Source organism: Telopea speciosissima, chromosome 7 (assembly GCF_018873765.1).
Source record: "Telopea speciosissima isolate NSW1024214 ecotype Mountain lineage chromosome 7, Tspe_v1, whole genome shotgun sequence".
Classification (NCBI taxonomy): Eukaryota; Viridiplantae; Streptophyta; class Magnoliopsida; order Proteales; family Proteaceae; genus Telopea; species Telopea speciosissima.
Window position 1 is genome coordinate 64,505,353 of NC_057922.1, and position 24,647 is coordinate 64,529,999.

Here is a 24,647-nt window from a genome sequence, read left to right on the forward strand (position 1 = left end):
GTTGGAAATAAATTTGTCCTTATTACACTCTTTAACTAATGCCAGAAATAAAAAAGACAGTGCCTAAAGGGGGATGACCTAGTCTTTTATGCCATTGTTGAAGTTCAGAAGAGACTAATGAGCTTTGATGAATAGGAGAAGGAAGTAGTGGTGGTGAAGTAGGACTCCCATTATCAAGCAGGTACAATCCACCATGCATCTTACCACATCCAATCGTCGCCCCCGTTGCCAGATCCTAAAAAACACAGTGTGAAGGGAAAAAATTTCCTTTGCAATTTAAATCACGGGTAAGACTACTGATGGATAGAAGATTAGTGGTAAACTTAGGGATATGTAAAACAGATGATAAAGTTAGAGAAGGAGAGCAAATGATAGATCCTTTCCCAGAGACAGAAAAGAGAGAACCATCAATCTTTACCAGAAGTGGGAGAATAACGATAAAATAGGCTGGAGGATCCAGTCATATAATTAGTGGCACCGGAGTCTATGATCCAGGGAGAAGAGACTACCGATGCACAATGACCAGCAAAAGAAATACCTGAGTGGACTAAATTTGAACCTAGAGGGTTGGAAGAACTAGCAGGAGTCGATGTAGTAGAAGTAGCGGAAGCCTGTAACATACAACGGAAAGCTTGAAGTTCATCCTTGGATAGTCCAGTGTCAGTAGGAGGAGTAGCAGTGGCAGCCTCAGTATGATTAGCTTTGTTTTCCGATTTCTGAGCAGCACACTTAGCTTCGAAGTCGGCTGGTTTTCCATGTATCTTCCAACATGTGGCCTTAGTGTGCCACAACTTACCACAATGATCACATTTGACTGCTGCCTTTTCAGACTTAGAATTTCCAGCAATAGGAGGAGTAGAACCAGTCCTAGTGTGTAGAGCTGATCGATCCGAAGGTGTAATATTAAGCATAGCTGCACGTCGTCGATCTTCAATATGAACCAATGCATAGGACTGTTCCAGTGTAGGGAAGGGATCCTTGTTGAGAATCTGAACCCTAATTGGATCGTATTCAACATTAAGGCCAGCCAAAAAGTCATAAACCCTAATTTTATCGACATGCTTCCTATACGAAGCAATATCAATATCAGTAGTGGGCTGATAGTCAGAGTAATGGTCAAGTTCTTGCTAGCACTTTCGGAGTTCAGCAGTATTGAGAGACTGTCAATTCATTCTGTTTGGTATCATGAATTTTTTTTCGTAGTTCATATACCTGAGCATCATTCCCAACCTGGGAATAGGTATCCTTTGCAGCCTTCCATATCTAGGCAGCAGTGTCTAGGAGAAGATATCCCGGTGCAATGGAAGAATGCATTGAATGTTCAGGTATGACATTACCATAGAGTCTTGAGATAACTATCGAGCCTAGGCAGGTCCTTCTTCAACAGGTTTGGGAAGGCTACCTGTAAGGTGTCCTGTGTAGCCACGGCCAACAATAGTAAGGTAAGTAGACCTTGACCACATCAAGTAATTAGTCTCATCTAATTTAGTGGGAGAAGCAAAAGGAAGGTACTTAGGTCGAGCAGATCCATTTGAGTCAGCAGAAGTCAGATCAGACATAATGTCTAGAGTGTATAACAGACGGGTTTTGAAATTCCCAAAAATTTAGCCGTTAGAAAAGGCTCAAATTTGGATCAAAATCCCCTCTGGTCGTGAACAAGTCTGCAAAAAATCAGCCACTTCTGATGAGAAAATAAAAAACCCTAGCTGGGCAGTTGTCAGAATCAAGCAGAGAACTGGGTTTTGAATTTTCAGAAATTCCAGTCATCAGACTAGGTTGAAACTGAGGTCGAGTTTCCCTCTTGTATTAGAGAACAAGTCCTCAAAATATGAGCTGATTCTGATGAGCCAATAAGAAGCCCTAATTTCAGCAAATTGGGCCAAAAAACTGTTTGGAGAGAAATCGCAGGGCTGAATCTGTCTTTGACTTGATCCAATGCTGCAGTCTTCAAACAGGAAGGGGTGTGTACTAGGAATAGCAGGAACCAATCTCCAGGGAAAAACAGAAATCGCTCTTCAGCTTTTGAGGGAAGAACACGATCTCCATTGGTGGAGGGAATCTGCCAGCAGTAGGTCACACCAGTAATCTTCAGTCCCCAATGAGGTGAAGCTGAGGGCAGCATCTAAATCTCCATTAGATCACCTCATAGGTGCTGCCCTGAGTGAAAGAGAGGAGCCGAGAGTGGTGGAGAAGGGTGAAATCAGAAACCGTGGGAGGGGGGAAGAATAAAAACAGAAAAAACTTTGAGAACTCCTTCCTAGATCAGATTTAGCTCTGATACCATGTTAGAAGCCCTGTAGAACTGAATGCTTGAGTGATCAATATGGATCACCAAGCTCCTTTATTTATAATCAAAGAGTTAGAATAATCATACTAGAATTAGGAAAGCTACCCTTGCCTATTCATATTAGGAATACCCAAATAAGAATAGGCTAAGGAAGAACAAATATAAAAGAGAACAAAACTACCCCTATTGGGTAGAACTACTTATTCTAACAATAACTATGATTAAAATCAAGGGAAAAGAAACCGCATGATGCCAGTACGTGGATTCCTTCGCACGCCCTCTCACATCCCACCCGTGGACCCCACACCCTCTCTCCTCATTAAATGCCTACCCTATTGGATGATTCATAACCCTCCCCCCTCATTGGTGCAAAACTGCATCCTGGTGTCATTTAAAACCCTCCCCCTAAAATCAATTATTAAGTTTACTGTATAGTACATGTGAGCAAAAAGGACTGTAAGTGACCTCCAAGCATTGGTCAAGAGCTTACCTGGACTTCCGTGCACTCATAGACTGGTCTTTTTCTTGCTAAATAACTTTCTCCCACAAGTTTGGCATGATATGGACTTAAAGATGAAAATAACTCCTTATGCTGGGGCAGTTGTGGTAAACTTGGTGATCGCACCTATAATTATGCATTAAAACCCAGTCAAAACAATTCCCTAGAGTAAACTAAACATCAGATGCATACAAAGAAAGATAAACATACTATATATTAAGACCAACAAGACAAAAAAAACTTCATGGTACCATGTATCACAAAAATAAGGTAGCAAAGGGACAAAATAAATCAAGAATCATACGAAGTGCTTACATGAGGAATGAAAATCAAAAAGAAATAAAAATTTCCCCGACAACAGATTACTGTTAACACAGCTAAACCCAGAAAATGAAAAAACACAAAGAAGATAGATTATGCTGCAAAGATGAAAAAGAAAATAAAAAATTAGAGCAACTTCACAATATAATTCAACTCACTAAGTGCATGTCTTGGGTGTTGGAATATTATGTTTGGGTGATTACTAACATGTGTATGTTGATGAAACAACTTGTGCATAATTGTGTAACAATATGCTGGATACACTTCAAATGATCATCTTTCCGGTTGTATCTTCCCAAGCATCAAGTAATTCAAGCCAAGCAAGTCGAAATGAGTCACTGAGCAAAGCATCAATGGCAAATCTCCAACAAAATTGAATGGAAGCTCACATCATACATCATTTGGAGATTAGTTCACAAGCTCAAGTGTCAAGCACTCAATGAAGCAAGAATTGGATTCAAGCAAATTGAAGAGTCGCTACACTTAGGTTTCTAGACTTGGGATTTATTTTACTATGTTGTATTCTTTTGAAATCCTAAGTTGTAAGATTCCCATATCCTAGAAGACCCAAGATACTAAAATGTAAACATGTCTAAGTAGGACAAATGGTTGAAGCCCTCCCAGTGTTGGACTTGACTTGACTTGACCAAGAATGGTTTAGAATTATTATACGGACAAATCACATGGCCAAAAGAGCCGAGGAAAGCACAAGACAGAAAGGCCAAGTCACCCGCTTGAAAGAATGCCAAAAACGGAGTCAAAATCAGGCTTACGGATGACCTTGGAGTTGGCCGCTAATTTTTGGGGTAAACCACCCAGCTTGCGGACGAAAATCCCTGAGGCTAAGGGTCTGGGCTTCTGAAGGGTAGCAGTCGATCAACCAATTTCAAGGTCAACCACCAGGGTCAACTGCTAGTTTTCGGGCTCAGCCACCTTAGTATTTTTTGGCTATAAAATAGCCATTGGAATCCAATGGCAACATAAGCGGTCAAATGGAGGGACTACAACAATCAAAAAATGACTATTTATGCCATTTTTGGCTATTATGAACTGGCTATATATTGGGTAGTTCCTTGCCATTATCCAACAATAACCTTAAGGGCTATGGGTTTTTCCTTGCTGGAGACACCCTCCTGCACCTTACGGGCTTTTCCTTGGGCTCCCTTCCAGTGAAATACCTGGGCCTCCCCCTTATCCCTGCAAGGCTCTCCAGCCATCATTACACCCCCATACTTGACAATATCCGCAAACGTCTCCAACTCTGGAAAGGCAAACTTCTCTCCTACGCTGGTAGGCATGAGTGCATTAGATCGGTTCTCCAATCTTCTTACATATACTGGTGTGGCATCTTTGGCCTTCCTAAAGCTACCATTAAAGCCATGGAAACCCTCTTTTGTGCTTTCCTTTGGAAAGGGAAGGAAACCTCCAAATTCCTCCACCCAGTCAGCTGGAAATCCATCTATCTTCCCAAATCAGAAGGAGGCCTTGGCATTCGCCGTATCCGCAACTCCAATACTACGAGTATTCTGAAGCTTATTTGGAAAATCTCCTCCAAACATGACTCCATCTAGACTATCCCCATCCCTTCGGATTCTTCCTGGGTCTGAAGCAAGATCCTCCTCCGCCCCTTGGCGCCTAGAGCCACTTCCTCTACTATTGTTGATGGTTCTTCCATCTCCCTTTGCCTTGACCCCTGGCACCCTAATGGGCTCCTCTATAATTTTTTGGGGACTAGATCAATTTACTCCTCCGGCATTCCCAAGTTTGCCCCCCTCTCCTCCACTATCTCCCATGGATCTTGGTCCCCCCCCCACCCCTCTTCCTCTCATCCTCTCCCAGATCTGGTATTCCCTTCCCCCCCTCCCTCCCCTCCTCCCCCCCATCTCATGCGGACAAGGTTATTTGGCTCCACTCCTCAAACAGCCTTTTTAACTTTAGATACGCCTGGAACTTTGTTTGGACCCAAGCCCTATTGTCCTTTGGCACAAGCTAGTCTGGTTTAAAGGCAACATCCCTCGCCATAACTTCTTAGCCTGGAGAGCCCTTAACCTTTGCCTTCAGACCCAAGCCTTCCTCCACCGAAGAATCCCTGTCCCCCCTTCTTGTATCTTTTGTTGGAGTGGTGCCGAAGACATTCACCACCTATTCTTTGCTTGCCCCTTTACCTCTAGCATCCGGAAAAAAGCCCTATCGTTTATTTAGCCTTGTAGCAGGAGACCCCTCCCCTTCGCTAGAGAGTGGCTCTGGCTGGTCATGACTTTCTCTGGATGCTCTATCTATGACACTATTGGCAAGCTTGTGTTTGGCGCTGCCCTTTATCACATATGGATGGAGTGGAACCTTAGGAGATGGACCTCAAATTCTCGGTCTTTCGATTTGATTTGGAAAGCCATCTCTTCGGATGTCTCCTCAAAGTTGAGTTTCCTCCCTCACAAGGCCTTTTTGGACTCCCCAAGGTACAGGCATATTGTTGATTCTTGGGGTTTAGATAGTGCTCTTTTACGGCCCCATGCCCCCTCTTAGTTGGGTTCGGGGCTTATTTCTTTCTCCCCCCCCCCTTGGGCTTTGGTAAGAGATTATTTTTAATAGTGCTTTGATTTGAGAATCTACACTAGATTGAGGGTTTTATATGTCCTTCAACTGAAGATTAACTTACCAAGAGGCACTGTAATTGAGTTGCAAAACTCAGGAACACTATTGTGAGAGTGGAGGGGTTTGATCCACCGTGAAAGGATTGGGTTTGTCGTAAGCCCGTGGAAACAACTTGTAAGGTTTGATTGGCAGCATCGGAAGACCAATCATTTAGTGGCGAGCTAAGAGTGACGAATTCTCAGAGAGTGAATGTAGGTTAGAAGACCGAACCACTATAAATTCTAGTGTCTTCCATTATGAGTTTGTATTATTTTCACTTTTTCCGTTAGTTGTAAAAGTTCTCAAAGGTCTATCATTACCCAATTCAACCCCCCCTAGGTTGCCAACTTCATACCAACCCTACATTGGGGAGCTTCCCAATTTTTGAGAAGCCAACTTCTCTAGATAAGAAGCTCAAAAAAGTGGATCCAACAAGAAGTTGACACTTGGAACCTTTCCACCAAAAGCCACAAAGCCTATGAAGTGCCCCCTCCTACCGTCTAGGCTTCTGCTCCTTGCACATAAGCCAGGCTCAAGAAGCTTAGACAAATATGCCCAAAAAACCGTGTTGATGTAGATAAGTCACTTGGGGCTTATTTTAGTGGAAATAAGCTTTGGGTTGGGTTATATATGTGTTGGGCTTTCGATTCCATTGGTTTATTTTGTAATTGGCCAATTTTATGGGCCTAAAATATGGGTAGAAAATAGGAAAACGGGATTTACTTCCTTAGTTTAGTTAGAGTCCTACTTTGAGTCTGTTTCTTTATTATTTCACTTTCCTAGTCAATTTAGGTTACTTTATTAGTTAAGGACAGGGTTAGTTCTTTCCTTTTTAGTAAAGGATGTCAGCATTGAACACAAATTTGATTAATGAAATATTGGTTTTAGCCTTTGTGAAAATCCTGAGATAGGTTGGGTGAGATGCCCAGGCTAAGATAGCCATTCCCTTCCCCAACCCCATTCCATCGATCTCCATTCAAGTTCCATTCAAGCTCCAGTTCTACTTCTGCCCTAGCTGATCTCTTGAAGAAACATATTCAGTTGCTGGAAATTCTCTGCAACGTTCAAAATATTTTCAAACAAGTCTGAAATTGAAATTCTACAACTATTCTTCTTGCCTTCTAGAAGGTCACATGCAAAGTGATTTTCGCGAGAATTCTGTCCAGCCAAATCTAACCGTTAGAACCTGCTGAAATTTTGATCTAATCTTCCTCAAACCCTAAGAGATACTTGATCCAAATTTCATTAACACCCACCCAGCGGATTGTCTGAAATTACCCTTTTATCCTTCAATCCTATTTCTACTAGGATTCCTCAATAACTTCAGATTTAGTCATCTGATTTAACTATAACTTTCAGCATCTCTTCTCTCCCATATAATCCACACTCTCCTAACTTAACCCTAACATCTAACGGTAGGTCCCATCAAACCCTAACCCTAATTTTACAATTTTCACATATTTGACCTAGCCGAATTACCCATTCAAGAACAGATCCTGGTTATTGGCTTCTAGGTACTATGGGGCTCTATTGCCCCTTTTCTCTCCTTTTTCGCTCCAATAAAATTCCTCATCAGAAAAAGAAAAGAATAATTAAACCCTCATTGTCACAAATGCCATATCAGCAAGCATAGGTGGTTCCATGTGATAGAGGGCCCCAAATTCATTCTCACGGATCAAACTCCAACCAAGATGAGCAATTGAGCATATGCTTTATGAATCCAAAGTTTCATCCAAAATTTTGGAAGATTACAAAAACTGATACTAACCACTATTGTTGCATTAACATATTGGAGGTTCCCGCATATTTTCATATTTTGAACCATGTTTTTCCCCATGTTAGACCTCAGTATAGGGCTGTAACTTCACCAATAAGATTGTGTGTGAGATCTTCTATCACATGATCCCACTTGGCAAGAAACTGTAACCTCATGAAATTGATGGCAATGGACAAACGTTCGCGACATTTATATTTTTCATTTCTTTTCTCCCAAATTACGAATGGATATTATGGCTAAGAATCACCTCACTGGCTCATGTTATGGGTTCAGTTGATATATAAAAAGCCATTCTAACTCCAGTCAGGTTAAGAGTGAACATTTTCCATCATTTCCTCCCAAATTTCACTATACCAAACCATTCCACCACCACAAATTCCTGCTACCTTGAGATTCCACCAGAAACAATTTTGACCTCATTTAAATTGGATTCATCCTTCGGTTTGCAACATTAAACATCATAATTGCCCTAGGCATATATACAAAGGAGGATCAAGGAAATAATAGGTGGTGGTATGCAGATTGACGGATTTTAGTTATGTTAGTAATGAAGACAGAGCATCAGTAGCAGAAAAACATGAGTACCTGATTCTTATTGGCATCAACTAGAATGATATTAGCCAACTTCAACTGTACTTCAGTAGTTTTGTTCTTAACACCAACCTACAAAAGAAAAGTAAATCTGATTGAGTAAACCAATTGGAAATGAATACTATTAAATCCCCACACTTAACCCCCCCCCCCCCCAAAAAAAAAAAAATAAATAAATAAATAAAAACGAAGCTCCTTTGGAATGGTTAAAAAAGTGAGGAAGATAAACACCAATACTGGATTAAATGTTTCTAATACATGGCCCTTAATTTGGACCTTCATGCATTCACCTAATTTAGGTGTTCTGTAAATTAGTTCTGGTTTACTTGGAAACCTACAGTATTTTAAATTATTACTACTGATGAATAGTTTCCTTCAAAAAGATTTTTAGGACACACTACAATGTAACCAGAAAGTCCTGACAATAAGTGGGGCTTAGTGAGAAATATATTCCTTTATTATTGTATGTTGCAAATTAAAGCCCTACTTGACAGCACCCTTTATACCGTAGAGATCATAAATATTGTATCAAGGATTCAAAGATCAGTATTGGAGATCTGATTATTCCTCACCAACAATCCAGATCATTCTGGATTATATGATACAAACAAAGGATCTGCAAATCCAGTCACAAGAGCCTTATAATGCATTAATGCCAATCAAGATCCACTATGTATGATCGATAAGAGCAGTTTCATCTGATACTGACATAGATTGGATGATCAGACCGATCCATTACCACTTTTTTAAAACCAGTTATATCAATTGATAATCAGAGAAAGTTTGATCAAAGCAAAAGGTGGACTTGAAGCTCTGACAGATTGTAGGTGTGTTGAGACAGATGGAAGCCCCAGTGTGATTGGTAATATCTTGAAGCACTAGAACTTATAATGGCGGAAGATACTCTTGTAAAGACCTTTATTTAATTAACCAAGTAACCAACGTACCCGTCTCCACATGGAAACCTAAAAGGAATGGATGAGATCCAGAACATCAGCCTTAAACTGACCAATAAATTCTTGAATTCAACAAAAAAAAATAAAATTCCCAGATCCTTGCTCCGATCATGTTATGGCAATTTCCAAACTCTATCCCATCTAAGGCCTGCCAAGTATGCAATCCTGGCTTCTTGGTGATATTTTCTCCCAGTGTTTTGGAAACCATTTGAGCTCTTGACCATATGCCTCAAAGGGTGACACATGCTGTGAGACACATACGTTGGCATCTGCACTTGAATTTATGCTCTCTAGCTAAATACACCTAATGGTATTTACTTAAATATTCTTGTTTTTTAAAGGTAATTGTAAACCGTAATCTATACTATCTACTGGATGCATTACACATGGTTTTCCAGTGCAGGGTACAAGGAGAGGCATATTTCGTGAAATGTGAAGCCACTACCACCTTCTATATTCTTAAAGATATACACAAAACTACATTGTCTCTGTGGCCATGCATGTCTGTGTCCCTGGGTGCACCTGTTTGTTTGTGTTTGTATGTTTATACAATGTAATATAATTTTCCTTCCAATGAGGTTGGCGACTCACATCCTCTTCACTTGCACATCACATAAAAAGCAGACAAATAACAAATCCTATTTTTTATAGGATCTTAATATGTCATAGTTCCAGTAAATTAGGTGCAGCTCAAGTAGGTTTAACCAGGTTAAGGACCAAGACGACCAACAAAGGCAACAAATAAGGGAAGGCTGAGCATTTCTAGATGCAACCCAACAAGAGCCTGACATACATGTTTTACCTAGGATTTAATGAAGAGTTGTGTATCCATAATTTTACCATTTGGTACTGAATTAATTGGATTGCTTAATCTGAATCAGTATTGGATAAGAATGATTGGAAATGATCCAATGTATGGTAAAAATTATCAGGATCAGGACCGGTCCAGAATGATCCATCCTCCAACACCAATCTTTAAATCCATGGCCAGATGGGGATCAGTATCGGCCTCTACCAATAGAAACTGGCCACAAAAGATCAATCGGGACTAGTCAGATCATTGATTCCAATTCCTTGATCCATGCACCTAACACCCACAACATAAACCACACATTGACCAAGAGAGAAGGGCCGCATGATGCATGGACCTTTTTGAACACTGGTTTGTTCTCGTTGGACCACAGATATTATTTAAAAAAAATTCTCAAGGTTCCAACAGGTTTTAACCAGAATTAAGTGTTTCCAACCAAAATGTTGAGAGTCGGTTGTGCAATGAGGTAGTACATTCTGGTTCTCAAAGATAAGCTTGAGCCTACTAAAGCTGAAGGTCATTTTTAGCTTAAATCTAGTATTGATTACTCTAGAGAGTACTTGAATATCACTTATTGAGACTAAACATCTGAATCATAAAGTATTTTCATCCAAAAACTAATTGCAATGCCACTAAATAAAGCACTTCAATAATATAACACAAGATATAAATTGTAAAACTTAGTTTGCGATAGAAAGCCAGAAGGCATAGCATAAGCCTGACACAACCTAGGTTGGGATGTGATATCCAACGCTAGGCCCAACCAAGGTCTAAAATGTTAGCCAAACTCAAAACTTCAGAGACTTAATTTGTTGGCGGGTTCAGGTTGAATCAGGCTTAACCGGTGCTTACACTGAAAAATAGCAAAATTAAAAAAAAAATGAGGAATTACTCCCAATCCAGCATCATATTAGCCTGCACAATTTCGAGTATTATTTGGAAGAACTTCCAATCCATTTGGCATAGCCACATAGGTATCATTATAGACAGCAAAAAATACAAAAGGCATTAGTGAAACTTACTACATATGGGACTGGTGCATCCAAAAAGTCAAGCATATCATTTGGTAAAACCTGGAAGTTTAGGCAATAGGCACAAAGTTAACGAATATAAAGATTTCATGACACTATCAAAGACATTGAAAAGCAAAACAAAAAAAGAACCTGGAAGAATAATTGCTCAGTATAAAAGCTTTGTATATCTAGAGTAGATGGGATTCATACCGGCATTAGAAGGCTCTGCCAGTGGTAAGGCCGGATTAATGGAATAATTGACAAAACTAGTGCAGACAGGATTCCCTGTAAAGCAAATGCATTATATGGCAGTGAATTTTGTACAGAACGTAGCCAATATGAAGGAGACTGAGAGAAGAATTGCTTTAAAATAAATATTCATAACAATGCTGCTCAGAAGTGCACATAAGTTGAAACATAGATAAGAACTCTACTCATTACAGGAGATAAACATTGAGATGGAGAGAAGGTTTAGGAGAAGATAAACATGGCTAGGAAACCTTGGAGTTCTATGACCTATGAATAGAGGAAACTACAGTCCTAACTAGTTGAGAAATCACGAGGAGGGTCTAAGTAAGGCAGCTCAGCATTAATGAACTCTTACCAGCAATAATGTGAAGAATGTGATAGCCGAAAACTAACACAAATACACCACAAGATTGATGGTAGGATATCCTGAAGCTAGGATAGACAAATCATACTGGCATCAGGAGTCATATGACTTATCCCCAGCAATGGCACCTCAAGCTAATAAATCTTGGATGACCTTTGAATACAAGCCAACTGTATATTAAAAAGGAAAATGCATGAGGCTCTGAAAGTGCATGATATAAGATCCAAGATCCGCATGCAGATATAGAAGGGCATCCAAAACATTTATCGTCACCCATTACCAGATGCTGGAGCATCTCAAGCTTCAAAAGATGTTGAAACATTATCTGGGTCTGTTCTCTTCACCTATATTTGGGTCAGTTTTTGGAGGGTGAAAACCTGTCTGATTGACATGATTTAGGTGCTGTCTCGAGTTTGCTTTCCAACAAGACCAAAATCTTGCAAATTGGAGCTGTTTTGGGAAAGTTATGGACATGTTATATGTTAAAGTTGTCGCCACCACTTTAGGGGTATTTTGGGTTTTCTGTATTTAGTTAAGCTTAGTTCAGTAATGTTTAGGTTTGGTTATGTCCTTTCTTGTAATTGTACATTATAATATTTATGCATATCTTATTGTAGGTCTCGGCTAGACATTCCAACAAGCTATGACTTCTCTTTTCTCATTCTCATGATTTCTCTCCTCTCTACCTTTGTCCTCTATTGTTCTCTTCTTTTTCTTCTATTTCTTCATTGTTTAACCTGGATACTGTTACATGGTATCAGAGCATTAAAAACCAGCACAGTGATCCTAGCGATCTATTTTGAGAATTAGAGTTTTCTTCTTTGTGGTGGTCTGCAGCAACCTATGCTGCCCTATGCGTAATGAAACCCTAGTTGTTAAACGTGAAAACTAGGGTTTTTGATGTTGATGCTGTTCAAGCTGTCATGGAGTGAAGATCATTAACAAAAGAATTCAGATTTGTGAAGCTACCTGCGGTTTTTTTTCATTGGCTGTCAGTGATTTGTGAAGGTTTCTGATGTTGATGCTGTTAAGGCTGTCATGAAGTGAAGATCATTAATAAAAGGATTCAGATTTATGAAGCTACCGGCAGTTTTTTCCATTGGCCATTTTAGATTTTTCTGTTCTTCCCTGCGGTTCAGAATTGTGATGTGGATATGTCTGGTTCTGCTGGATATAGCTGTTTAACCTATGAATGGTGATAATCTTCTATATTGAAGACTGGTTTATGGTGTTTTGAATCTCAGACCTAGTTTTCTGCTGTTTCTCGAAAACCTTAATTCAAGAGGGTGTTTTTCAAGAAGTTACCTTCCTCTTGTTGGATTGAGTTGATCTTTAGCAGAAAAGTTCCCACAATACTGCTAAAGCCATCCACCAAATTCAGCTCCATCAGATCCTTCCTACTCCCTGCGGTTTCAAGGGAAATTTTTCTCTGTGCAAGTGTTATTTTCCCTCCCTGTGGCTTGGTTTTTTTTTTTTTTTCGGTGAATAAAACTTCATTACCAAAGAGAAAGAAAATAAGGAGCCCCCAGAATTCAGGAGGAGAAGGGGGGAGAAGAGAACATCCTACAATACATAGGACTAACCAACCCCCTAGGTGGAAGGGGAGAGGAGAAGGGAGACCCCAGGAAGCAACAATGAGCCTGTTCCTTGGGGAATTAACACAAGAGGAAGAAGGGGAAGGAGAGGAGGATTTGGAGCTGACATCGAAGAAGATGGAATCCCAAATCTGCCTGAAAGCATAGTTGTCACGTCGTCACGGCGATCCAAGTCGGTGGAGGGGTATCTAATTGATATATCGACATGTCGACCATGTTTTATATTTTATTTTCTCTATTTTTAATGTCATTTAGTATGCTTATAATATATACCCTATAACATCAAAAATCAACAGGAAAGTGTACTACTAATCTACTATGGTTTAATTCATGAAAGTGTAACATGAAAAAATTATCAATACCCCCCCCTCTCTGTCTCTCGACACTCTCCCTCTGTCTCTGTGTGTGTGGCTGTGTGCAAGGGAAGAAGAAAGAAAGAAGAAAAAAAAACTGTTGTTGGTGACTTGGTATTGCTTTAGTGCTTTATCAAACAAAAAAAAAATACAACAGCCGAGTGTCTTTGGCTGTGTCACTGTCACAAGAAAAAAACCCCTCTGTGACTGAATATTATCTATTAAAAAAAAAGGAGAAGAGGAGTCGCCGGAACTGAAGAAGACGAATAAGTAAGAAGAAGAACTGAAAAAGCAATGGGAGGAGAAGAAGAACTGAAGAGGAAGAAGAACTGAACTGAAGGAGTTAGAAAACCCCCTCTCTGTCTCTCACAGTCTTGCTGGAGTCGCGACTGTATGTGAATGAGTGAGAAGAAGAAGAAGAGCTGTAGGAGAGAGTTGCCGGAGGACTGGAAGGAGAAGAAGAAGAAAACCAAATAATAAAAAAAACAATTACAGTAATTACTTACCTGCTTGAAGAGGTTGCCAGAGCTGGGAGCACTCATCAGAGCCGAGGAAGGAGGCCAACAGCCGTTCGAAGAAGTGAAGAACTGCGTCTCTCGATCTCACGACTCTCTCCTCTGTTCTCTTTTTTCGATTTCTATTTCTCCCAAGAGACTAGAGTTAGGTTATAGTGTATTGTTTTAAGTTTTTTAAACTTTTTTTATGTTAATGTGTATTGCAGGTGTAACTTAAAAAGTCAAAACCTCCAATCCACATTAAGATAAAAGCATTATCTTTTAAAAGGTCAAAAAAAATTAATAATTATTAAAAACTTAAGTTTTATACACTTGAACATGAATATCGGCCGATATGGCCATATATCATCGTATGGCGTCCATTTCAGCGCCATGGCGAAGCCATGGAGGCCATATCGGTCGATATTCTTACATATCCCATGTCGTTGGTCGATATGCCCATTATTCCAGCGATGTCGCCATGGCGACGCCATGACAACTATGCCTGAAAGACCTAGAGTTGGAAGTCCATCTCCTAATATTGCTCTCCATCCAAATATGTGAGATTGTAGCCCCAAAAGCCAACAAGCCAATTTTATCACAAATCGAGTTGCCTCCAAAAGTTTGGATGATCCACTTCCACTCCCTCCGAAGGGGCAGAATCCTTCTTATCCTAGGCCAGCAATTGATGAGGATTCCGGACCAAATAGAAGCCGAAAAAGGGCAGTCAAAGAACAGATGATCAACCGATTCGGAACCGTTCCAACAGAGGCAGCAAGCAGGAGAGACACTAAGATGCCGCCAAATGAGGAAAGCCTGAGTTGGAAGACAGTTTGAAAGCATGCACCAAACACAAAAGTTGTGTCTTGGGATATGGCCTTTGAACCAAGCAACCTTGTACCAATCAATAGAGGGGCCTATAGGTCTTAAGTGATTCCAAGCCGATTTGGAACTGAAGATACCTAAGGCTGAAGGAGTCCAAAAAATCAGATCTCTAGAATTTGAATTCCTTCCGATCAGAGAAGGGAGAGAGTTCCAAATAAAAGCAAGCTGCGGGGAAGGGGGGGGGCAAGTTCCGGAGGAGATTATGTTTGCAACTGTTGAAAGTCTGTGGAGACCAGCCTTGTAAATGTTCCTGGAGCTCACTAAGGGAAGAAGAATGCCCAAGGGATGCCAATGATCAAGCCAAAGTCTTGTTTGGAGCCAGTTGCAATCTTGGTAGTAATAGCCCCAAGGGCTAAGTTTCTCCATTTGAGAATGTTTCTCCAAACCCAAGAAGCATCCGAAGAGCTGCTGACAGTCCAGATAGAATCACTTTGAAGGAACCCTGAATAGATCCAATCCACCCAAATACTGTTGTACTTGGCTGCAAGCTTCCAAATGAGCTTAAGAATTCCAGCCTTGTTGACCTCTTTAATTCTTATTAATCCAAGACCCCCTTCTTTCTTAGGCAGACAAACAGAGGACCAACTGATAGGGTGGAGAAATCTAGAAAATTCGATGCCTTTTTAGAGATAGCCACACATGAGAACTTCAATAGCTTTAATGATGGATTGGGGGAGAACAAAAATATCGGACCAATAGATGTAAGATGCTTGCATGACTGATCTGACCAGTTCGAGGCGAACAGCATAGGAGAGAAGCTTTCCTTTCCAAAGCTGGAGCTTTTTCTGAAGAAGCTCAAGGATAGGAGTGCAGTAATGGGCCGAGAGCCTGGCAAGAATAAGGGGGAGACCCAAGTATTTCACAGGAAGCTGGCCAAGAGGAAACCCAGTTTTTTCTTGCAAAAGGAGTTTTAGCTGATCATTAATTCCAGCCACAAACAGCATGGATTTTAGAGGGTTAATCTTGAGGCCCGACAAGTTTTCAAAATGGGATAGGCAGCCCATAATGGTCTCAATCGAACCCAGATCTGCCTTGGAGAAAATCATGAGATCATCGGCGAAGGCAAGGTGAGATATCTTGAGCCGCTTGCAATTGGACATAGGGAGAAGGAGATGTTGATCAGTTTTGCATTGAATCTGATAGGCAGCCCATAATGGTCTCAATCGAACCCAGATCTGCCTTGGAGAAAATCATGAGATCATGGGCAAAGGCAAGGTGAGATATCTTGAGCCGCTTGCAATTGCACATAGGGAGAATGAGATGTTGATCAGTTTTTCATTGAATCTCTCTTGAAAGGACTTCCAAAGCAAGAGTGAAAATAAATGGGGACAGTGGACAGCCTTGTCTGATTCCAACCGAGGAAGAGAAGAAACCTGCCGGGCTGCCATTGAGTCATTGACCAACACCGAGAACTGAGGAGTGGAGATACAGTGGTAGATCCAATTAACAAGCATTGGAGGAAATCCCATCATATTCATAACCTTGATAATAAAATCCCAATTTAGAAAGTCAAAGGCTTTATGCAGGTCAATCTTCATAAGGGCAGCAGAGGAGTGATTCTTTCTATCAAAACAACGGACAAGCTCATTGCAAAGAAGGATATTGTCCGAGATGCTTCTACCGGCAATAAAAGCTGATTGGTTGGAGCTGACAAGAGAATCAATGTCCTTTTTTATCCTGTTAGCAAGGACCTTAGCAATAAATTTGTAGAGCAAGTTGGACAAGGCAATGGGCCTAAAATCTGACATGGAGGCAGCCCCTTCTTTCTTAGGAATGAGGCAAAGAAAGGTCTGGTTGATGCCTTTGACTTGAGATGGATTGAAGAAGAAGCTTTGGACAGCTTTAACAAGATCATCTTTGATAATTTCCCAACAAGAGTTGAAGAAACCCATGCTGAAGCCATCAGGACCCGGGGCTTTGTTTTCCTTGTGGGAGCGGGGACAGCAGCCAAAATCTCTTCTTCTAATGGAATCTTGCAGAGAGCATCAATGCAAGAGGAATCAATAAATTTGATGAGGAGACCATTAGGGATGGGGACATCAGGAGCAAGGGACTAGGGCCGAAATTGTTGTTTGAAGAATCTGACTGCCTCAAATTTAATGCCTTCAACTGAAATAATGGAAGTGCCATCAGGAGATTGGATCTGCATAATAGCATTAGCATTGTTTCTAGCTTTTAGGGATCAGTGGAAGAATGCAGTGTTGGAATCTCCAAGGTTCAACCATTTTTCTCGAACTTTTTGCCTAAGGAAGCTTTCTTCTTGGGCTATCAAGGAGGAGAGGAGAATGGCTGATTACTTCTCTTCTTCGGCCAGGACAATATTGAGAGGATCTGATTGAAGCCTGATTGGGATGTCCGAGAGCTTAGACCTGCAATCCAAAACCATAGAGGAAAAATTGCCAAAGGAGACTTTATTCCAGGCTTTAAGAGCCTCTTTGACATTCCTTAGCTTTTTAGCAGAGGCTAGGAGGGGGGAGGAGAAAGAGTAGACTGGTTTGTCCCAAGCAGATTGGACAAGGGGGAGGAAAGAGGTGTGGGAGATCCACATGCCAAAAAATTTGAAGGGTTTGGGACCAAAAGATGGGTGAGGTTGAATAGTAACCGAAAAGGAACTGTGGTCGGAGATACCTTGGGTTTGGAAGATGGCAAGCGAAGCAGGGAAGGCAGAGAGCCAGGCTTCATTAATCAAGAATCTATCCAACTAGCAAGTGATCCCAGCTGTCCCACTTCTCCTATTGTGCCAAGTGTAAGTCAGCCCAGACCATTGAAGATCAGCCACACAGATGTCTTCCAAGCAATCATTGAAAGCATCAACTGAAGAATTATCAACCTCATTCCCCCCTTGTTTTTCAAGACTGGAGCGGACAACATGAAAGTCTCCCCCAATGCCCCAAGGATTGGAGCCCACCAGATTCGCAAGGAGCCGAAGGTCATTCCAGAGAACAATGCGCTCAGAGGTGCAGTTAGAGGCATAAATGGCTGTGAAAAAACAGATTTGGTTGCCAAGAAGGCCAGAGAGTCTGAGATGGAGGTATTGAGAGGAGGAGGCAAGGAGATCAGCATGGAAATTGGCAGGATTCCAAAGGAACCAGAGGCGACCATTGACATAATGAAAGTAGTTGGTAAAAATGGACCAGGAGGGGGCTGAGGAGGCAATACGGAGAGAGTTGGGCAACTCTGGTTTCAATGAGCCAGCAGAAAGAAGCTTTTTGAGACTTGATGAGGGATTTAACTTCAGAGTCTGGCCGACGAATTCAGCCCACGGGAGTTCCAGAGAAAGCCTTTAATCATTGGAAGGAGAGGGGAGTTGCAACAAGGCCCTAGAGGGACTGTGAGAGAGGAAACGATGGAACGCAGGTTTTGGTCTGGAGGAATTGTGATGCCTGGAGTAGGAATATCGCCAGAGGCGAGAAGCAGCAAGCTTCGACAGAGGGGTGAGGAAGAAGGAGAGAAATGGATCAGGTAAAGAGAGGAACCCGAGCCCAGAGGGGTTTTAATTGAGTTAAACCCAGGGTGAAGCCCAGACCCAATAAGAAGGGTAGGCCCAGGACCGAAAAGGGAAGGGAGATTAGAAGCGTTTAATGAAGTGGGGGTTAAAGGGATAATGGGACCCACAAGAGAGGAGTGAGAGGTTAAAGTGGAGGGCAGGGGGTCAGAAATCTAGGCTTCGCAAAGCCAGAAGAGGATATGGCGGAGTTCAACAAAGGGTCTGTCAGGGAAGCCAGGGAGGAAGAAACTGGAAGAGGAAAGGTTGAAGGGTTCAAGGAAGAAGGGGGACAGAAGGGAGTAGCGGAAGGGCAAAGGGGGTCAGAAAGAGGTGTCACAGGTGCCAGAGTACCATTGCTAGAGGCCTGTAGCAGAGCGCAGAGGCTTGGACCAGCGGTCAGAAGACTGGAAAGAACAGACGGGAGGTTGCTAGGTTCCAGGGACCTACCTTTCGGAGAATCAACAGAGGGGAGAGTCCGGTATCCACGGCGGCGATGTCAACTTCGAAGCCAAGCACGGCCCTGACTGGGATGACGGGGGAGATGCGAAGGAGTTAGACCCTGCTGCAAAGGAGACGGAGAAGGAGAAGGCACAAGAAGGATGGAAGGGGTTGAACTTTTAGTAGATGAAGGAACGTTGCACTTGCCAGTGTCGTGACCAAACACCTTGTAGCTCAGACATTGAGACAGCAGCCATTCATAGGTGAGCTTCTGGTAAAAGGAAAGACCCTGATCATCTATAATCAGAATGGAGCTTGGAGCGGTTTCCTCGGCGGAAATTTCCACACAAATTCTGGAGCTTGGAGGAGTTTCCCTGTGGCTTGGTTATTTGACTCTTCCTGCTGGAATTGTTTAACCCAAGTGATCGTATATTACGTTACATTGATATCTGTAGTTGCCAAGATTCTTCCTTAATCGTGGGTTTTTTTATTTTTGAATCATTTGTGGCTGCTGTGATTTGGGGTTTTCAATATAACCCCGTCTTTTGTGTTGCTGGAATGTCATTCTGCGTGAACTAATAGGTGACCCTAAGCCTGCCATGGACTCAGCTAATGTCCAAATAACTGCTATTAAGCTTATTGGAGCATCCAACTACCTTTCATGGGCCCAAGCCATTAAAGTGTATATCAATGCGAAAAGGAAATTGAAATATTTGTTATATGCGCCTCCCCCTGCTGACTCTAAAGAATTTGAGGAGTGGATGCGTGAAAATGACACCCTACTGATATGGCTATGGAACTGAAAGGAACCGTCTATTGAAGCCAATGTAAAGTATCGCTCTACTGCCAAAGCTGTGTGGGATGACTTGAAAGAAAGTTTCTCCCAAGACAAAATTTATCCCAAATATATTATCTGTATGAAAAGATATTTTCCTTCAAGCAGGGTGACAAATCCATCGGAGAACCCTTAAAGACATGTGGGAGGAATTCAACGTATATCAGCCTCTCACTAATGATTTGAACTTATTGAAGAATCATCGTGCAGAATTTCAGGTTTACAAAAGTCCTATCTGGTTTGATTGCTGATCCACAACCTGTTAAGAGTTAGTTGCTGGCCAGTGATAAAGTTCCTTCGATGAATGAGGCCTACTGCCGTATCCAGCATTTTGTATCACCATCATTTTTCTAAATCAGATATATCATCCTCCTCCAAAGACTATTTTGCATTTGTCGAGTGATGTCGTGGCCGTGGTAATACCTTCACTGGCTGAGGTCGTGGCTCAGGGGGAGGACGTGGTCGTGGTAATTATGAAGCTCATGGCCAACATCGTAGTGGACAGAAAATTGAACAATCCTTACAACAGTGTTCATATTGTGGTAAAGCTAATCATACCATAGATAAATGCTGGAGTAAGCATGGCAAACCTCAATGTGAGCTCAACAGCAGTTTGTTAATACTTCTGTGATTGATGACACTTCTGATGGTGTGCCATCTACCAATGCCACTTTTGTTTCTTCATCTGGAGGTAATCACACAACCTCTTTGCCTCGCAATGACCTTGTGAGTCAATGGCTGAAACGTGTTCAGCATCTTGAATCATCCACTGCCTCCTCGTCAACTGCTGCCATAGCTCATTCAGGTACTGTTGCATTCCTTGCTTCCTCTTCACATAACTCTTGAGTTGTTAACTCCGGTGCCTCATCTCATATGACCGGTACGTCAGATGTATTTTCCTCATTTCAGACAACTTGTCATCCATCCCGAGTCATTCTCGTAGATAGCTCTTCCACTTAGGTGTCTGGACTTGGTGTTGTTTCTTTTTCGCCTCTAAATCTTTATCCTCTGTACTTCATGTTCCCAAGTTACAATTAAATCTTCTTTCAGTCAGTCATATTACTAAATCACTGTTCTGTCACCTTCTACCATTATTGTATTTCTCAGGATCTCAAGACCAATGAGATGATTGGTGGAGGTCATGAGGAGGGGCTGTACTATTAAGACAGCGCTTCCTATATTGTTACTTCTACCTCTGTTCGTGGTGCTTCTCCGTTTCCCCCCTTCAATGGCATTCTCTCTTAGGTCACCTATTGCTTAACAAGCTTCAACACATGGTCCCCAGTTGCAAATCTCTCTCGCAACAAGAGTGAGGCATGTGAACTTGGAAAGTAACACTGCACATATTTTCCTTCTCGTAATGAGTCTAGGAGTCAATCTCTTTTTACTTTCATTCACTCTGATGTTTGGGGTCCATGTCGAGTTAAAAGTCGGTCTGGATTTTCCTATTTTGCACATGATTACATTTGTTAAAGGATCATTCTGAATTTATGTCTATTTTTAAGCAGTTTACATTGAAATAAAAACACAATTTGGTATTTGCTTGAAAGTTTTTCGTTCAGATATTGCTCTAGAGAATACTCAATGGAAAATATATTCATGTTGTTTTGCGAATGGCATGATTCATCAGACTAGTTGTTTGTATACACCACAACAGAATGGTGTTGCCGAACAGAAAAACCTCCATATTAGAAGTTGCATTATCCTTAATGTTTCATACGTATGTTCCCAATTATTATTGGGTCTGGGGGAATGCCGTTTTAAATGCTTGCAATTTAATTAACCGTATGCCTTCCAATGTGCTTAATAATTCTTCCCCCTTTTCTATTTTATTCCCTGGTTCTGCCTTGTTTGGATTACCACCCAAAGTGTTTGGTTGTACTAGTTTTGTTTACCAGCTATGTCCCAGTCTTGATAAATTGTCTCCACGGGTTACTAGATGTGTTTTTTTGGATATTCACATATCCAAAAAGGATATCGTTGTTATGATCCTTCTACTCATCAGCATTTTACTAATGTTGATGTTACATTCTTTAAAAACACACCATATTTCTCTCTTCAGGGACATGACTTGGCCACTGAATTTCCTTTGTTGCCTCCCATTCCAGCATTGCTTCCTTTAGATATTTCACCATCTTCATCTTCAATTGTGCGATTACAGGCGTACAAGTGCCGTCTGAAGCAGCCTTCCACAATTAGTCACTTCTCCACTACCTCCCTCCCCACCATCAGACCCTAAGTCTGTCGATCCTTATTCTCCTACTGCTAATCTTCAAGTTGCACTTTGCAAAGGTACCCACTTCTGTACTCAAAAGTCTTTTGTTACTTGTCCCATTGCTAAATATGTTTTTGTTTCACATCTTCCATCTTCTTTTCGAACCTTTTCTTTGTCTTTGTCTACTCACACCATTCCTAAATCTTAGCATAAGGTGCTCTCTAATTCTGGTTGGAAATCTGCTATGGATATTGAAATGGATGCATTGGTTAGTTGCCAGACTTGGACACTGACTAATTTACCTCCTGATAAAGTGATAAGGATCTTGAAGTGTAGGTAGATGCATACAATTAAATATAATCTGAATGGTTCTTTTGAACGGCTGAAAGCCCGTTTAATGCTCAAAGGGTATACTCAAACTAAAGGGTTGATTATTTTGAAACCTTCTCTCCAAGTGCCTGACTTAATTCTATTTGGGTTATTATTTCTTTGGTTGTTAATCATGATTGGCCTCTTTTTCAACTTAATATAAAAAATGCCTTTCTTTATGGTGATTTATTAGAAGAAATGTATATGGACTTATGGAGCAACCTCTTGGGTATATAGCTCAGGGGGAGAATAACACAAAATTTGTCGTCTTCATAAATCCATCTATGGTTTGAAACAGTCTCCACGGGCCTGGTTCGATAAGTTCAGTAAAGTTATTTCAGGATGTGGCTTTCTGCAGTGCTGCTCTGACCACTTTGTCTTCGTTCATTGAACTGGTTCTTAGGTATATTGGTTGTCCATGTTGATGATAACAATGTTTTTGGCAATGATCTGGCTGGTATAAAGGATGTAAAGGACTATTTTCATCAACATTATCAAATGAAAGATTTGGTAACTCTTTGGTATTTTCTGGGTATTGAAGTTCTTCATAGTAACAAAGCGGTTAGTTTATGTTCTATCCCAGACAAAAATGTTATAGACCTTTTGACTGAGACTGGAATGTTAGGTTGTAAGCCAGTGGATACTCCTATGGATCCTCATAAAAAAAAATTTGGAACTTGGGATGACAAGAAATTTGTTGATAAGTATCAATACCGATGTTTGGTGGGTAAGCTGATATATCTTACTATGACCAGACCGGATCTTTCTTTTGTTGTTGGCGTCATTAGTCAGTTTATGAGGAAACATTATCAGAGTCATCGGGAAACAGGCATGTCATATTCTCAGGTATCTCAAGGACTCTCCAAGAAAAGGACTTATTTACAAGCACTATGGACATGCTATTATTGTTAGTTATTCAAATGCTGACTCGGCCAGTTCTGATGGTGATCGGCATTCTACAACTGGATACTGCATGTTTGTTGGAGACAATCTTGTTACATGGCGAAGTAAGAAACAAACTATAGTGGCCTGATCTAGTGCTGAGGCGGAATATAAGGTGATGACTCACACAGCAGCTGAGTTGATGTGGCTGAAATCTCTACTCCAGGTTTCCAGTAATTGTGCCTATGGATATGTATTGTGACGATCAAACAACCAAATATATTGATAGTAATCCAGTCTTCCATAAGCATACTAAACATATTGAAGTTGAATGTCACTTTGTGCGGGATGACACGATGCGGAAGTTGATTTCTACTCCCTTTGTCAGGTCTACTGATCAGCTTCGTGATATGTTCACCACAGCCTTGTTTCGGTGTGTTTTTCTCCAAGAGTGTTACCACCACTTTATGGGTATTTTGGGTTTTTTTGTATTTAGCTAAGGGTAGTTCAGTATTGTTTAGGTTTGGTTATGTTCTTTCTTGTAAATTTTCATTATAATAGTTACATATATCTTATTGTAGGTCCCGGCTTGGCATTCCAACAAAATTATAATAGTTGCATATATCTTATTGTAGGTCTTGGCTAGGCATTCCAACAACCTGTGACTTCTCATTTCTCATTCTCACGATTTCTCTCCTCTTTCTTTATTGTTTATGTGCTGATTTCTTAATCTGGAGACTTTAACATTATTGAATGGGTATCAGGCTGACAGGCTGTGGCAGGAATCCTTTTAGAGAAACAAATAAATATGAAATTCTAGTTTAGGTTCGGTTTTATGATTTTATCGACTTGTGGAGCAATCTAAGGTGCTGCTAAATTTTCAGTTGTAGTATATGGATCACAATATCAGAAAGTATCTGAAAGTTGGTTTAGTGAGTTATGAGCAAGTCTCTACGGAGAATGAGATGGTTAAGGCATTTAAGAGGGCCAGATTCAGTTCCATTTAAGTCACTCAGTAGGAACTGAGCCCAAAAATAAAAATAAGATGTTCAAATATTCATATTCATTTAAATGATGCATGTATAATATGATCTTATTCTGTGATGGCTGTTTCACTCATTGAAACTACAAATGAAAGAATAAGATCCAGACCCTACTGTTTTCATGACAGCATTAAGTAGCTAGATGATACCATTGCATTATTTCGATTAGTGCAGAGAAATACCAAAGGAAGAAGCATCCTGGCAATATGCTTTCAAAATTGCTTGAAACATTCACACAAACTGATCAAATTTCATGGCGTAGCACAGCATCTTCATTTCTTTTTATTTTATGAATACATGTTCTTATATATCTTTGATCCCCTTATTAGAAAAAAAGGTTAAAAAGAGAACCTTAACAGCTCAATGTAAAGTTGTATTAATTTTGCCTGTCAGCATAAGAAACCCACAAATTAGGTCTAACTCCGTGGTTTCTCTCACAAAATTACACCTAAAATTCTGCACTCTATGTGATACATTAACACGAACAAGGGGTAAAGGTTCCTATTATCATGGATATGTCTATTATTATGCGAAGGGGTGAAAAAAAATTCC

General features: G+C 40.8%; 1 protein-coding gene across 1 annotated transcript in view; it reads right to left on the reverse strand.

Moving 5' to 3' along the window:
• The window catches only part of LOC122668844, an 86,187-nt gene that overhangs the window by 11,055 nt on the left and 50,485 nt on the right, over positions 1 to 24,647 (reverse strand). The window contains exons 13-16 of the mRNA XM_043865394.1: positions 11,097 to 11,171; positions 10,896 to 10,946; positions 8,101 to 8,178; positions 2,778 to 2,912 (exon numbers count right to left, since the gene is read on the reverse strand). Coding sequence (XP_043721329.1) covers positions 2,778 to 2,912; positions 8,101 to 8,178; positions 10,896 to 10,946; positions 11,097 to 11,171 — 339 coding nt within the window. The remainder of the gene's footprint in view (positions 1 to 2,777; positions 2,913 to 8,100; positions 8,179 to 10,895; positions 10,947 to 11,096; positions 11,172 to 24,647) is intronic.